This window comes from Phyllopteryx taeniolatus, chromosome 6 (assembly GCF_024500385.1).
Source record: "Phyllopteryx taeniolatus isolate TA_2022b chromosome 6, UOR_Ptae_1.2, whole genome shotgun sequence".
Taxonomy (NCBI): domain Eukaryota; kingdom Metazoa; phylum Chordata; class Actinopteri; order Syngnathiformes; family Syngnathidae; genus Phyllopteryx; species Phyllopteryx taeniolatus.
Genome location: NC_084507.1, coordinates 12,494,123 through 12,511,701, shown reverse-complemented (window position 1 = coordinate 12,511,701; position 17,579 = coordinate 12,494,123). Strand labels below are relative to the sequence as shown.

General features: G+C 38.8%; 1 protein-coding gene across 1 annotated transcript in view; it reads right to left on the bottom strand.

Moving 5' to 3' along the window:
- Positions 1–17,579, bottom strand: part of si:dkey-199f5.8 (beta-1,4-galactosyltransferase 3) — a 36,625-nt gene that overhangs the window by 18,891 nt on the left and 155 nt on the right. Inside the window, exons 1-2 of the mRNA XM_061777828.1 lie at positions 17,559–17,579; positions 3,905–4,947 (exon numbers count right to left, since the gene is read on the bottom strand). The exon at positions 17,559–17,579 is cut by the window's right edge and continues 155 nt beyond it. Of these exons, the coding sequence (XP_061633812.1) occupies positions 3,905–4,175 (271 nt within the window). The 5' untranslated portion in view covers positions 4,176–4,947; positions 17,559–17,579. The remainder of the gene's footprint in view (positions 1–3,904; positions 4,948–17,558) is intronic.

Here is a 17,579-nt window from a genome sequence, read left to right as displayed (position 1 = left end):
GACTAAATTGTCTGTCGTTATAAATGTGAGTGCGAATGGTTGTTTGTTTATGTGTGCCCTGCGATTGGCTGGCAATCAGTTCAGGGTGTACACCGCCTCCTGCCCGCAGTTAGCTGGGATAAGGTCCACCATACCCGCGTCCCTAGTGAGGATAAGCGGTGTAGAAAACGGATGGATGGTATATTGATACTGTATCATGACAATGCGATACTGTATATAGAAATATCACTATTTTTTCCCCCATTGTTATTTCTTGCGATATGATTTTGCCAAATAAAAACCACACTAACACAATACAGCACATCTGTGATAATCCCATTTGTAGGAGGGACAAATGTACCACACAAAACAACATCTATGTAAATAGTTTTAGAAAAAAAAACAAAACATCTGCATATTTAGCATACATAATTTAAGAATTACAGTCCAATGAAAAGCCATCCATACATTTTCTGAACTGCTTATCTCCTCACTAGTGTTGTGGGCGTGCTGGAGCCTATCCCAGCTATATTTGGGCAAGAGGCAGGATACACCCTGAACTGCCCAATAAAAAGCTTATTTGTCCAATAACACAACACAAGCAACATTTACTAGATTTTTCATCACAAATATACATTTACAACTTGAACAACTAGTTCTTGAAACATCACTGCAAACATCTCGCCCAGCTAGCTAACCCAGCCTGACCACATACTTGGAAACCAAGTGAATTTGTAATGAAAAGGAATTTCCATTGTGAGGCAATACTACCATCACAAACCAATCAAAACACATTCCATGGTACTTAAACACCAGTCTCTGTAAAGTTTCCTCTGGGTAGGAAACATTTCCATGCTAACAACTTCTGTCAGCAGGTAATGAAGGTACAGAGGTTTACAGTTTGTGTGACATCACCGACAGTACAAAAGGGAACAAGTTCAGACTAACATTTTTCAACGAGCAAACTAGGATCAGGATGTTCCAAGTTGTGTGGCAAGGAATTCTCATTTATCATGCAGGATATCAAACAAAAAGGAATATGAATCACATGATCCTTTTTAAAGAGCCTCAAGTGTTTTGCCCCTGCAGCCTTATCAAATTTCTGCTGAAAAGAACCTGAAACTGGAAAACTCAAAATTTCGTCTTCTAAAAGCTTGAATTTTTCTGCTTTTTTCCCCACAAACGTTCAAAAGTTGACTCATCAATTTTCTGTGCAAAATGCCTTTTCAGTTCTCACAGTTTCATGATTAAAGAAAATTATTTTGGTAAAAATCCACTTGTCTGTCATCTTAACTGCTTTGTTACATCGGAGTCTTGAGGGTGAGAGCTAGAAGTCAGGGAAAATAAAAACCTGTCGGTTCTTAAATAAAATGTCAACAGTCATGCACATTTTAAGATTGAAGCAGGTGTTTAACTTCGAAAAAGGTACAAAATTTGGTCATGTGTTGTTTTCTTTGTCAGCCTAGGGAGCGTCGCTCTGTTAACTTGTGACATTCTGTATTATTTCGATGGGAGAAAGACCCGCTCTCAAGACACTTAATTTGCTGGGGTACCATTTGTATGACTGTGCCAACTTTGCCAGACTGGGGAACCTTCGGCATGCAGTTGACTAGTGGCAATAAGGATTATTTGATGGTGTGGGGGGGGGGGGGGGGGGGACCTTGCTCCCAAGCTACCAAATGTGGTAACAAGGTATGGTATCCTTGGGCTATATTTGTAAGCAACGGGAACCTCAGTTAACAAGTGCCGGTCACAATTTTTGTATTGGCGGTCTGGGGGCACCAACTTTGCAAGGCACTAATTTTGGTAATGTAGTTATATTGCACTAACGTTGATAGTCAACTAAAGACAGTCCAGATTATCTTTAAGGTAAAAAAAAAAAAGAAAAAAAATGTCTTTGAAGGCACCAAATTCTTTTTTTTGTGTACTGTTGAGCTGTTAGGTCAAGCAGAATAGAGGGCCTGTATGCCTTTTATGCCGGAACAGTTTTACTGTCACAGTGGAGTTTTTAAGCTGCCGCTTTGGTTTCTTAGTATAATAATGGATATTTATTGAGAATCAGAGTCGATCAGTCGAATAGAACAAGGTTTCTAGAGGGGAGTGACAAAAGAAGACAAAAGACAAAGCACTAACCGTAAACAAGATGAGAAAAGTAAATCCTTATATACACAGTGTCTAGAACAATGACAGATATGAGTGTTATAAGGGGCATCAGTGCTACAAGGGAAGGACAGGACAAAAATAGGACAGGAATGGACAGGACAGGAGGGGAAGCATGCAGGACAAGGGTCGTAAGCCATTTGTTAAAATCATTTAAGTAATTTTTTTTCCTCAATGTACACACAGCACCCTATATTGAAAGAAAAATAATTGTGAAATGTTTGCTGATTAAAAAAGAAAAACTGAAATATCACACAGCAATAAGTATTCAGACCCTTTGCTGTGACATATTTAACTCTGGTGCTGTCCATTTCTTCTGATCATCCTTAAGATGGTTCTACACCGTCATTGGAGTACAGCTGTGTTTGATTATACTGATTGGACTTGATTAGGAAAGCCACGCCCCTGTCTATTTAAGACTTTACAGCTCACAGTGCATCTCAGCGCAAATGAGAACCATGAGGTCAAAGGAAGTGCCTGAAGAGCTCAGAGACAGAATTGTGGCAAGACACAGATCTGGCCAAGGTTACAAAAAAAAATAAAAAATTCTGCTACACTTAAGGTTCCTAAGAGCACAGTGGCCTCCATAATCCTTAAATGGAAGACGTTTGAGACGACCAGAACCCTTCCTACAGCTGGCTATCCGGCCAAACTGAGCAATTGGGGGAGAGGAGCCTTGGTGAGAGAGGTAAGAAAAACTCAAAGATCACTGTGGCTGAGCACCACAGATGCAGTCTGGAGATGGGCGAAAGGTTTAGAAAGTCAACCATCACTGCAGCCCTCCACCAGTCGAGGATTTATGGCAGTGGCCCGACGGAAGCCTCTCCTCAGACAAGACGCATAAAAGCCCGCATGGAGTTTGCTAAAAAAAACACCTGAAGGGCTCCAAGATTGTGAGAAATAAGATTCTCTTGTCTTATGAGACAAAGATAGAAATTGTTGGTCTTAATTCTAAGTGGCATGTGTGGATAAAACCAGGCACTGCTCATCACCTTTCCAATACAGCCGCAAAGGTGAAGCATGATGGTGGCAGCATCATGCTGTGGGTGTTATTCAGCCGCAAGGACAGGATGACTGGCTGAAATCGAAGGAAAGATGAATGCAGCCAAGTACAGGGATATCCTGGACGAAAACCTCCTTCAGAGCGCTCAGAACCTCAGACTGGGCCGAAGGTTCACCTTCAAACAAGACAATGACCCTAAGCACACACCTAAAATACCAAAGGAGTGGCTTCAGAACAACTCCATGACTGTTCTTGAATGGCCCAGCCAGAGCCCTGACTTAAACCCAATTGAGCATCTCTGGTAAGACCTGAAAATGGCTGCCTACCAATGTTCACCATCCAACTTGACAGAACTGGAGAATATCTGAAAGGAGGAATGGCAGAGGCTCCCGAAATCCAGGTGTGAAAAACCTGTTGCATCATTCCCAAAGAGACTCATGGCTGTGTTAGCTCAAAATGTGCTCCTACTAAATACTTATGGCTGTGTGATATTTCAGTTTTTCTTTTTTAATAAATCTGCAAAAATTTAAACAATTCCATTTTTTTTCTGTCAATATGGGGGGCTGTGTGTAATTAATTTGGACAAAAAATGAACAAATGATTTTAGCAAATGGCTGCAATATAAAAAAAGAGTGAAAAATTTAAGGGGGTCTGAATACTTTCCATACCCACTGTCGGTTGAAAAACTGAACATGAAAGCAACAGTGGAAGTATCCAATATAAGCCAGCTTGGGTCAAACCAGAGCACACTAGAGAACCCACCTAAGAGAGGCGACGTTTTGGGACAGTAGTAAACATCTCCATTGTTCTGCGCCTTGTACAGGTGGGAGAGGTTAGCGTACACGTATCCTACAGGCACACCAGCCGCCGTGTGGTTCCGAGCAGACTCGGCGGCGGGGTCCGATTTGCGGAAGATCCGTATGAAGTTGGTGACCCTTTTCTGATAGCCCTCCCGGGACAGCAGCGCCATGACTACCAGTTGGATGCCCAGGAGCATGAACAGATAACGCCATTTGGACTGCAGAGTGACCATGGCGGTGGTATGGAACGGAGGCTATGTGCAAAAGTCTGCGTTCTATCTAAAAGTATGTTGGAGAAGGAAGTTGAGGATTGCCAGCTATTTGTTGGTCATGTCATAAGCAATCCTGATATGAAGTCAAAGAGTAGAAAAATATAGACAAAAGTAATGCAATGTAAAGGCACCTATGGTGGGATTTCACTCCAGTTGACCACCAAATAGACAAATGGCAAAGATAATCCAAATAAGGAAAAAAAATCATTCCTCCATTTTTCATTGCAGTTTAAGTATGTTCCAAATAGTTCCAAAGTTGACTTTTGGTCCAATCACTGACTGGCGAGAGGGGGCGATGCCGGTGCTGCATGGTGTGCTTATCACCCCCTGATGAATTCCATGCCCTTCGGCAGTACCGACCGATGTTTTTTGGCCTTTTGCAAGCTTTATGCTGCCTCCTGCACTCACTTGTGTTGTCCCCTGAGCAACTCTACAGCAACAACAAAAACAACTGTTGCCATGTCAAAAGCGTAAGCGTATGCAGGCGCTACACTTTTGCAAGATTACAAGACTGCTGTCCACTTCACCGCCTGACTGGATGTGGAGACAGGTGGGGTGGGATGTTTGTTATTGGGTGACAGGGGTTTCTGTGAAGAGGGTGCAAGAGGGGTGGGTGGGATGGAGGAAGAGCATGGATTCCGTCCGCTATTGTTCCATAGTGATGGACTGCAGCGGGATAACAGGAACTGGTCCTACTGGGTGGACAGGAACCGTTTCACTCACTGCCAAGCGACTGTAAAACACACAGACACAAAAAAAACAGTAAAACAGAGTCAGTGGGGAGGTACAAGTACAGATGCAAATGGTAAGAATGGTACCACCACCGCCTCAATTTAAGACAGGAAAACCCGTATTAACACCTTCAAATTGATCTGATTCCTGAGTCTCAGACAGCGAACAGTTGATTTAAATGAGGATAAACTACCGTAATTTCATGTATAATTGTTAGATAAATTGTAGAAGTTATCATTTATTTGCTTTGCTTGCATTAGTATAATGGACAATTTTAGATGTCTCGCCTTCAAAAAGAAGACTCAGCATCATCCGATGGAAGGGCGCCTGGACCAAGGACGTGATCGGGTCGTGATATTGAACCAACACCTGCAATTTTGGTTTGCATTCACATTTGAGAAAAAAAAAAAATATATATACATTTACTAGATTACCGCAAGGTTACTGTGAAAGTCTAACTAATTATTCACAAGTTATGACAACACGCATGTCTTCTGGCATCTACAGATGGAGAGACATGCAAGGATTCATTGACTTTACTGCATCATCTAACAGAAGAGGGACATAAAGTTAACAAAAAATAAATTGCAATGATGTAAAAGACAAGTTAAATATCTAGGCCATAATTTAAGTATAGGAGGAAAGACTATATTAGAAGACAGGAGAGATATAGTCTTAAAAAATCCTAAACCACAGACGAAGAAAAATATAATAATCATTTTTAGGTCTGACAAATTATTGTAGAGCATGGATTCCAAACTATGCAGAAATTGTTGCACCATTGTCAAAATTAATGTATAAAAACAATCTTAAAATGACATCACCTGTTTAATGGAGTACAGAGGCAGAAAAGGCCTTCTGTGACATTAAACAACATTTGGTGTCCAGTGCTGCACTAGGCCTTCCAAATTTAATGATAAAACATTCATTCAAATGGTAGACTGTAAAAGCTATTGCATGACCTCCATACTTACACAACAATACGGTGATAAGCTAAAACCAATAGCTTATTTTTCAACTAGAGAGCAGTTCACCCTTAAGGTCCCACATACAGTGTCTGCTCTCACAACCTTAAATCCAGCCACACTAATACCCTTACTTGATGAAGGCACGCAGCATGATTGACAGGAATTGGCTGAACAAGCTGCTGAATTAGTAGCATTAACCGAGGCATGCAAACTAATGATAAATAAAGATGGTACAATCTATACTGATAGCCAATATGAGTATTCCACAACAAGAACGTAATTATTGTGAAAAACAAAGTGCAAAACTACAAAATGAAATTTACATTAGCACAGGAAAAAAAAAAAAAAAAAAAAAAAAAGGGGATGGTGGCACAGATAGATTGACACTTTACAGCCCTAAAAAATAGCAGAAAGAAACACGTGGGTTCATTTAACACACTGTAAAAGAGTCATTTCAGCTGAGTACTCAAACAGGGAAGGTGAGCAAAAGTCTGATAACGGAGCGGGAGCAGATGTGTAGATTCTGAAAACGCTTGCTGGTCAGTGAAGAAAAAAGACACCAACCCTTTTAGTGAGAACTCAGCAGAAAGGCACACCCACGTTGGTTATGAGATTCGCTAAGTTGTTACGTAGCAACTTTGGCTACTATGATGTTGGTTTTGTGGTACATGGGACGTCCCACCCTCAATGATAAAACCCATTTTTTAGATAGAAAATCACCTACCAACTGGACCAATATGACAAACCCAATAATAAAAAAAAAAAAAATTTCAAATCATTAACTCGTATCAAAAGGAGTACAGCTGATGATCAAAATTGTGGACATGGCCTCCAAACGCGGCAAAAAGGTTTAATATTTTGTGCCCCCCAAAATCAAGCTGCTTTAATCATAATTCCATATGCGGCTCTCACCAATGATGCTCAAGAGAATGGGCAGAATTGGGGATTTGGATATGACTGGTATGCAACTATAGGCTTTGGATGGGAACACCTCATTGGTGAAACAAGTTATGATTGGTCCAGTTGGTCAAAAAAAAAAAAAAAAAAAAAAACAGCAAAAGAACATAGAAAGAAGTTTAACCTAAGCAAAACGGCTTGTGTTATATTGTGTATTGTATATTGTGTACTGTGTTATAGGAACAGTGTTAAACCAAAAATGCCATTGAAAACTTCAAAGAAAGGTGGACAAATTTTAATTTAATTTTAACAACATAACTACTGATGATTGGTTCCTTGTAAATCATGGGATCCTATATATCCCGTAAAAGAAGCAGATAAACACAAACCGATGTTTTCTACTTTAGTAGCACCAAATAATTTCACTTGTATAAACATGATTAATAAAGGAAAAAAAATTAGGACCACTGAACGACACACAGTGTAATCTTAAAAGTCAAACCAAATTTTGTGCCAGTGTCACGGAGCGACATCTGGTGGTGGTGCGGAGATGATAGACTGTTTGATAGATTACCTAAAGATATATCTAGATTATGCGCTATTATCACTTTGATATTGCATGTGTCAGTATACCCTATGCCTGTTCAAGATTTAATGGAAAGGGCACCAATGTTTTTGTCCAATCTAAAAACATATACAAAAAAGAGATTTGTCATGGCAGGGGCAAAATAATCCAACATACATCGACGCCAGGTGTTCCTCGTGGGGGTTCCTAATCAATACAAATTGGGTGACCAGGTTGCAGGAGGATTTGAGTCTTTCATATGCTGGTGGTGTATGATTAATAAAAATGTTGATGGGATAAACTACATCCACTTCAATGTACAGAGATTAGGAAATTGGACTCAGAGTGGGTTGAAAGCTGTGCACGAGCAGCTCAAGGACGTTCCAAAGACCGCATAGCTGTCGACATGCTCCTCGCAAGAGAGGGAGGTGTTTGCGGTATGTTTGGAGAACAAACAATACTGCTTCAGATGGCAGCTTGACCAGAGCCATCGATGGTCTACGGACCCTCAATCAACAGTCCTTGTGGGACAGCTCGGATGGACGTTTTTGGTAAATATAAAACCCTAATTTCACCAATATTGATATCAATTGCTGTTTTTGCAGCCATTCTGACATGTGGATGTTGTTGTTTTCCATGCATTCTGGCATTAATCAGTAAATTAATCACCACAGCCATAACCCCCATGGAGAAATCGTATGGAGCTGATGTATACTGTATGATGATAATGATGATTATGATGATGATGATTTTGCTTTACCTGATTTGTTACCTGATACAGATGATTACAATGTTTAAACTACAACATTCATGTATGACAAGTTTACTCTGAGTGTAAATGTATTTGTTTCATAAAAATGATTCTACAGTTAAAAATCGAAATGAAGTGACTGTAAGATGATATGAGAATTTGTGCAAATACATGATAAACAGGAGGGAAATGTTAGATAAATTGTAGAAGTTATCATTTATTTGCTTAGCTTGCATTAGTATAATGGACAATTTTAGATGTCTCACCTTCAAAAAGAAGACTCAGCATCATCCGATGGAAGGGCGCCTGGACCAAGGACGTGATCGGATGTGGTCGGGTCGTGACAGGTGTTGGTTCAATATTATGTGTTGTGTCTTATTACTTAGAATACTATGTCTGGGAAAAACCCTCTTATTATCAAATATTTTGTGTTGTGTCTTATTGCTTAGAACATTATGATTTGTAAATCCCTCCTATTTCAAATAAAAGCAGGAGCGAGGGGGGGGGGGGATTGTTTAGAGCGTGTTGAGAGGCTGTGATCTGAACAATCTCCCATACGCCCTCCTCATGAGAAAAAGAAACCAGCGTCTTCATTCCTTTTGTGTCTATTTTTTATAATGTTGGGTAAGATAAATCCAACATTAAAGCTCATTTTTTTCTCCCCAAAAATTGTCAATAGTGCGCATTATATATGGGTATAGGGGAAAATGGAAGAAAAGGAAAAAAAGAAACCTCACATTTTACAAATGTATGCCACCACCTAAAGCTGTACACTTTCATTCCAATAAGCCACTGCCACCTAGTGGTTATGAAAAACTAATGACTGTACATATGTACTGTTGTGCTCACAAGTTTACATACCCAGGCAGAATTTGTGAAATATATATATTTTTAAACATACAACAAAATATAGATAATACTTCATGTTTTGATCACATGGGTAAAAACCAAAATCATGCATTGAAAAATGGATTATACATAGGTTTTTCCAGAATTTTAAGGTCACCTTTGGAATGCGTATAATAGATGGGTGTGCATTATACACGTGAAACTACGGTAACTCCCGAGTTTACCCTCATTCACATTGAGGACAGATTATATTTTATTCAAAATTCAACAAACGAGCAAGCAGTACAATGAAATAAATGAAATGTACAGGTGTATCTGAATGAATTACATTGCAGAAGTCCTTTTATTTTGCTGGAGGCCAATTCTTGCCTAGTCTAAAATTACTATTAAAATAATTTTGTTTATGCAAGATTTATATTCATATTTCTTGAGATGGTACATTTGGGGTTTTATAAGCTTTAAACTATGATAAAAATTGTTCCCCAAAAAATTCATTTTGTGTGTAGTGAACCTACATGCAGTAATACACGAGCTTCACATTTTCAATTGAGCTATTGAAGTTTTTCACCTTATTTGAATTTGCTGAGAAGCACCTGGACACTGGAACCGCACAAGTAGTCCAACTGAGCTCTGTTAAAACTGTCTTTGGGCTAAACTGTTGAAGCCAGACATTTTTTATTTTCTTTTCTTTTTAACCTGCATCATATTTCCACCGTTCGCTATATAAACAATGAACAATTGTGTGCAGAACCAACAAACAGATTGTGTTTGTTTACACGGGAGGCTGCACAGCACAGTCGGACAGGCCTGACTAATCGCACCCGCTGCAGATGCTCACCCCTCAACGGCCCCGCTCGCCAGTTAGCGGATCTGGCTTGACTAGGCGGATGCTGCTTTAGCTGCTGTTGCCAACAAGTCAATTAGCGCTCGTTAAAAGGAGGCAGCCTCACGCAACTAATCCTAATCCCGTTCAATCTTGTCAAACGCTGCAGAGGAAGGGGGTAAAAACGACAGCCTCTCTCACACAAAATAGCAGCATGAGTTATCACGGAAGATCTGGCAGTTTATTTAATAATTTATTTTAAATTCTCTCTTTTTGTTGCTGTGTTTTTTTTAAAGAGCTCAGAGCACCACAAACAGGGTATTGTAGTTCTGATTGAATTCAGATGCTTTTCTTTTGCAAACAAACGTAACCAGATTGAAGATTGAACTGATCTGGCCTTGACCTCATACAAATGCTATAGATTATGGTTTACAGTGAACCCATTTATCGCGGGGGATACGTTCCATAAAATCCGTACAATAGAGACCGTACAATTTTTTTTGTTTGTTCTTACAGTTTTACCCCTCCCACACTTAAACGTAACTGAGTTTTTAAAGTATTACTTCGCACGGGTCACCCTCTTGCACAGCTCTCCAAATGAGGCTTGCTTCAAGCCGTTTGTCAGGCCCAGTTGAAGTTTACTGTAAAACTGACTCGTACAACAAAAGAAAATAGGGGTTATACGCAACCAAGTTCTGCATTCGGCAAAACACGTCAAAGCCCTTCATTCCGATTCAGGTGACTGGAGGAGCCCTATGGCAGGAGACCAGGACAAGACTAGTTGTTGCAGCATATACAGAAAGCCCACTTACCTGTTTTTGGGGTTTGGTCACGTGAAGTTCCACTTAAAGCGGATTAAAGGTGCATATTAACACCAACTTTAATCAAACCATATTATTTCACCTAACGAAAATCTGCTTGCTTAATGCGAACATAATGCGAAATGCCATAGACGGGCAGACGAAAATTGAGAATAGCTGTTACGGTCATTATAATCCTTCAAACAACTGACTTTAAAACACACTGAGCAGCAACACATACATAGAACAATACTGACAGGCAAATATTCTCTGCTCTGTGGGAACGACGACTATTACCAGAGCACAGTTGGGGACCATCTCTGACTCTCCTTGCTGTTAATTACGCTGCACGTATTCCAGCAGACCTCAGTACTGCCAAACACATTGCAGCACAACATGGTAGTACACATAAGGTGCGCAATTCTAAATTCAGACTTGCCTTAATACTGTAAAAACCATAAAAATCACTTTAAAATGATATAACAGGGGAACACTATTTCCCATTTAAGAAAGTTGCTTAGCAATACGATGTAATAAAGTCCATGTTCTGTTCTGATTGAATTCAGATGCTTTTGTTCTACAAATGTAAATGTGGCCAGATGGAAGACTGAACTGACCTTGACCTCATAAAAACACTATAGAATGGTTTAGTAAGCTTTAACCTCACAAGAAGGAAGAATTGTGCTCAAGTATTCACCAGGACACTTTTTTTTTTTTTTTTTTAAATCACTGGAAGGGGAAGAGAAGCCAGTTACACTGTTCTTTTGGCTTCATTCATCCCTCCTGCACACGTATCCTTCCTTTCTCGATAATCATAAAAGCACTTGCAGGACTTCCAATAAACGCTTCCTCCTCGCCTCTTGTGTTTGACTTCATTGTAAATGTATGTCTGCATGCATGCTTACACACATGAATGGATGAGAGAGGGGCACTTGGGTTAAATATAGATCGTCATCTAGGGATAAGAGCTCGGGGGGTCATTGTTGCCATTCACATCTCACAAGGGAGGACATAACGCACAGTACTCACTCTGGGGAGAAAAGACCATTAAAACGGGAGGGTGTCTCGAGGAAGAGTTTACCTAAGTGGACGTGAGAGTCCATTGATCCAAAAGTCCCCTATCCCAAGAAGTTCCGCTTGTTTAGTTTGTGCCATATCAGTCACAACAAATTTACTTTTGTTCCATGGGTGCAAGCTTTTTTTTTGCCATCCCGGATCACTTTGATCTTGTAGCTTTTGCCCTGGTTCTTCAAAGAACTCTCAGATAGGACCAATCTGATCCAGATACCACGAGATCAGGATTTCAGAATCCAGATTTGAAGTCTTTGAATAGGCTAACTACCAGGATTCATCAGACTTGTAATTTTACCCTTCACCTGTTTAATTTTTATTCGGCTATTGTCCAAATTGCTTCTAGCACAATATGTTCTTTGTCACTTCTTTCAGACAATGCACTTGTGCGTTTGCTGCAAAAGCAATTCATTGCATCTTAGATTAAAGTGTCTGTCAATCCAATGTTAGTTCCTTTGTATTGGCTGCAGCTAAACATAGTAAGATATAAAATACAGTGCAAATGTGCAAATTTCATTTTTGGATGGTTGTTCATTGGCTAGTTGTGAGTTAACTTAGTTACATCTTTTGTTTAATTTTTATTGAACAAGTTATTATGGCCCTTTTTTAAAAAAAAAATATTGGGCCAGACAAAACTATTAAAAAAGACCAAAATGAATACTAAATCTAAAAGACTGAACAAAATTAAGCATTTTAAATAAAAATTAAAACTAATGACTAACAAACCCGCTCTAAGGACTAACTAAAAACAACTCAGTTTTAATCATGTCAAAACAAAATAAATATCTATAATGAAAAATCCAAACTTATGACGACCCTGCATCCACCTTGAATCCGCCCTTCCAGCGGGATCAGGATAATCCTCATCTTTAACAGCAAAACTATGCTAATCGCTACCTGTCTCAAAGACATACGACTCACAATAGTTTACCCTCGAAAATGTGACTTAATTTAAAAGAAAAAAAAGACGAATCTCAAATACACAAATAAGCAACTAGACTTGTGACATTATGGACTCAATCTAAAAAATACACAATTTTTTCCTCTGAAATATCTCGTATCTCAAAAATAACGACTATTTAAAAATGATGACAACTTTTGAATCTCAAATACAATTATCAGAAAATAATAGATTTTTGGAACATTCGGCCTTCAAAAATACACAATTTCTTTCTCTAAAGTATTACTTTTTCAAGAAAATATAAAATTATATTCTCATTTAAAAAATACACAACTTTCTGAGAAATACAACTTTTCTTTATTCTACTTTTTTCACAAAACCATATGACTCTTGCAACATTACAACTTCATTCAACAAATAAGCCTTTTTTTATCTCAAACATTATTTTGACAATGTCCAAATTTTAAATCTTAAAAATATCCAACTTTGACTTATTTTAACTTGCAGTGTAATTCCAGCTATGTTATTTTCATTGTCTCTCTTCCATACTTTGAAGCAACTGATAATTTGGAAGTAGCGTTGCGCAAACAGATCTTACACAACAAGTTCTTTTTTTTTCTTTACATTTGGGAGAACATTGGACAAATACGGCAACCCTTTAGGACACAACAGAGTGAAAGCCGAATTCACATTCAGTGTGCGTGCGAGTGAAATAACATGCAAACACGAGCCAGGGGTGGTGAAAGCGGGAGGGCAGAATAAACACGTGCCAGTGTCCCCCGCTATGGCAACCCATCCTGAGCCCGGTCCATTCATTACGGGCGCAGCTGGTAGACCAGGGTCTCTGGAGAGGTCCCATCCGCCGGGACGGACCACTGAAAGAACTGCGCTGCCTTGCACAGTTAACATGACAATAACCATGGACATGACAAATGACTCTGGGGGGGAACGGCAACAACAACAACACAACACACAAATAGAAATTATATACCAAATCTGTATCGTACAATGTTTTAAGCAACATTTTTGACATTCTTAACTGTCATACAAGCATAACGACAAGTTCATGGATAAAAAATTAAAGTAAAACTAAAAAGAGGTATAAAAATAAGTGCATCTGCATCATATATTGTACTGAGCAGCCCTACCCTTTACTAAATGGCAGTAAATACAATTTACGACAACATACCAGTTACTTGAAAATGATGAGCTCCCCGAAAATAAAATCTAACTTGAGTCTTATTCACATTGCTACTAGATACACAATTGGCAAACTTGCAAATTTCTGACTTTTTAGTTTTTTCTTGAAAATAAGACATTATCTACAGACACCAAACACCAAAGGCATGAAAAAGGTGACCCAAAAAAAAAAAAATATATACATATATATTGTAAGGGGGGGGGGGGGGGGTCTGGGGGGGATCCCCCGTGACCCCGCAGAGAATTGTAACATAAATTAACGAATCTGGAAGACTGAATAGTACAATAGGGCAAAATAAAGGAATTTTCTTCACGCAGAAAACATTTACGCCGCTCAAGTACATGTTGATGTACATATTTAAGATTAAAATTAAATTTGCCTCATTTCTTTGCTTTTTTGTTTTGGCCTCCAATTTGAGCCAGGGCCATCTCAACCTGGTGCCTGCTTCAAGCTGTGCCACATGAATAGCAACCTCCTCTTTAAGCACTCTCATGCCAGAAAAAAATTGACTAAAATCATTGTCTGTTTTACTTCATTTTTCACTATTACCAACTTCAAAGGCTAATCCCAAATGCATCCTCCAGGAAAATATTAAGTACAATATTTTTCTGTTTTTATTGTCCATTTCTGAATTTGAAATTACCATATTTTCACGACCATAGGGCGCACTGTATTAAAAGGCACAGTCTCAGTTGCGGGGTCTATTTCTGTATTTAACACATACATAAGGCGCACCATATTATTGGGCGCAGGTATGGTAAAACATATGCTAGTTTAAAACATACGGTAGCATGCATGCACGCTAAAACTATGTTTTTAAAAAGGCAGCGGGAGCAAAACTGAGTTCGGTTGTACTTTATTGAAGTATTCAACAATGTACTCACGTTATTTTTTGATCAATCCTCATCCATAAATCCACCAAAGTCCTCATCTTCTGTAACCGAAATTAACAGCTGGGCAAGTTCTCAATCAAACACGCCAGGTTCGAGTCTCTCTTGTTTCCGTGCGAAAGCTCGAACAACAGTGCAAGCAGACGCGTTAGCCCAGCAGCCACAATCCATTCAGAAATTGTGGCGTAACTCGCCCGGCGCTGCCTCCTAGTTTTAGTAAAGCTGTGTTCGCCCTCTGTCATCCATCGCTTCCACGCCGCTCACAACTTCACTTTGAATGCCCTGTTTACACGGATGCCCAGCGGTTCGTCAAGCCCCGAGTTATTCTTTGCTCATTAATCCATCGCTCGAGTTGGTCTTCCAACTCGGGCCACCTCCCCTTCTTTCCGCGTTTTGTTTTTCTTTTTTTTCCCGCGGAAACTCAGCTTCGTCTTCTTGACTTGGCGAAGCTCGTTTTTCTGCTTCCTCCACTTGCGAACCATGGATTTGTTGATCTTGAATTCTCTTGCAGCTGCTCGAGGGTCCTTAGCCAAACCGGTGTTTTGCACAATGCACACCCCAGAATGCTCCCCGTCAGTAAAGCGGTTTATTTAATAATTTTTTTTAAATAAAAATTTTTAAAAACCCGGCGCTATATCCCTACTGGGGGCGTGCCCCGTCCATTTTGGAGAAAATTTAAGACTTAAGTGCGCCTTATGGTCGTGAAAATACAGTAGTTCATTCTGTGTTGTGACATAACCCCTAACATCGCTCCGTCACTTAATACATTTAAAATTAACATCCTAAACTAATTAGATAATTGTAGGCGCGTTTCCTAATTAATACAAGATGCACTAACGGATCAACTCTTGTCGCCGATGTGACGCGTGCTTCGCGGTTCCGCTGGGACCGCAACCAGGGCCCGACCCGCAGCATCTCAACGAGAAAATACAAAAGACAAGTGCAACAAATACGACACTGGCTGATCTGATGAGCAAAAATGTTGCTGAAAGATTAAGATTAGCAATAGAGGATGTCCGCTCCAGAGGTGGGTAGAGTAGCCAAACATTGTACTCAATGCATGTATGCATCGAAAAAAAATATTCTACTATTCTTGTAATATTATGACTTTAATCAATTATTTTAAAATAATTTTTTCGCTGGGACCGCAACCAGGGCCCGACCCGCAGCATCTCAACGAGAAAATACAAAAGACAAGTGCAACAAATACGACACTGGCTGATCTGATGAGCAAAAATGTTGCTGAAAGATTAAGATTAGCAATAGAGGATGTCCGCTCCAGAGGTGGGTAGAGTAGCCAAACATTGTACTCAATGCATGTATGCATCGAAAAAAAATATTCTACTATTCTTGTAATATTATGACTTTAATCAATTATTTAAAAATATTATTTTTTTTTTAAATAATTCTAAGATATACAACTATTATTGTAGTTACATGACTAATAAAAATATTTTATCAGGAAAATATGCTTTTTTTTGTCAAAAACATTCAACTTTTGAAAATACAGAACAACAATTTATAACTATGCTAGTAATATTAGAACTATAATCTCTACAAGAAAACTCCTTTTCGTATCAAATACATAGCTTTTCCTCAAAATATAGGACTTTGTCCTATTACAACTAACCATGAAAACATGATTTCTTAAAAATATAACATCTTACCTCAAAAATATAAGACTTATTTTGAAAATATAAGGTTTTCTCAAAAATATATACATTTTCCTTCTTGAAAATATAAACAAAACATTCAAAAATATACAGCTCATCACAAATACTTTTTTGTTGAAAATATAAAACTAATCGAAAATAGACAACCGTAATCTCAAATATATACAAGTTAAATAGACAACTTTAAACTCCAAAAGACAAATTTTCTCTTGGAAATACACTACTTTTTATCTAAAACCTACAATTCTTTTCAAACAATTTATTACAAAAATACACCTTTTTTCATATTAATCTTTATCCTCTAAAATACACAACTTTAATCTTGAAAATACACTACTTCTTAATCTAAAAACCTATTACTTTGTCCCCTTAAAAATATAGTAATTTATTCTAACATTATTAAATCCTTTTGAAAACATTCCACTTGTTTTAGCTGAAAAATATACATCTCTTTCATTGCAATATTACAACTTTAAAACGAAAAGTATATTTCTTGTTTATCTCAACTTTTACACGACTTAAATTCTGAAGCACTGTTGCTCTCGTCTCAACTTAATTGGAACAATATGACACCAGCTATGATAGCCTACACCAGGCCAGACATTCTTGCAATGTCATATGTAATTAATATTTCTTGTGGTCGGCCTTCGTGAACTCTGGATGTTTTGTTGCGTTACAGAAACCATTAAATGTAAATCGGCAGTTAACAACAGAAGATTGACACCAGCGACCATTTTTTTAAACCACCAGTGTTGGCCAACTCTTTCTTAAAAACACTTTCTCGACAACTAAACCATTGGCTCGACTTTTATTTGGCAGGCCATCTTAAAAAAAATAGATTTGCCAAACAAAGTTTGGCTACAGTCCACTAGCTCCGAAGCTAACAGGAAATACAAATACACGTGCCACTTTTTCTTTTTTAAATTTAACACAATTTAAGATGTTAAGAAGTATTTGTTGCCAGGCTAAACGGTTTTAAGTAACTTGTCATCAATAGTGCTTAAAATACATGTTTTTTAATTTTGAAAAAAAAAAAAAAGACTTAGTGAAGTAAAACCAAGCGGGAGCAGAGCAGAAACACGACCGCCCCTTGGGGCTCCAGCTTTGGGGATCCAAGCCGCGACGAGCCGCGATGAGCCGCGATGAGCCGCCCCGCACCGGAGTTAGCATGTAGCTAAACTAGTCGCTGTTTCCTAGCGTCAATTCACACTTCAAACGCTTACCTCGGAGGTCGACCGGCTCCA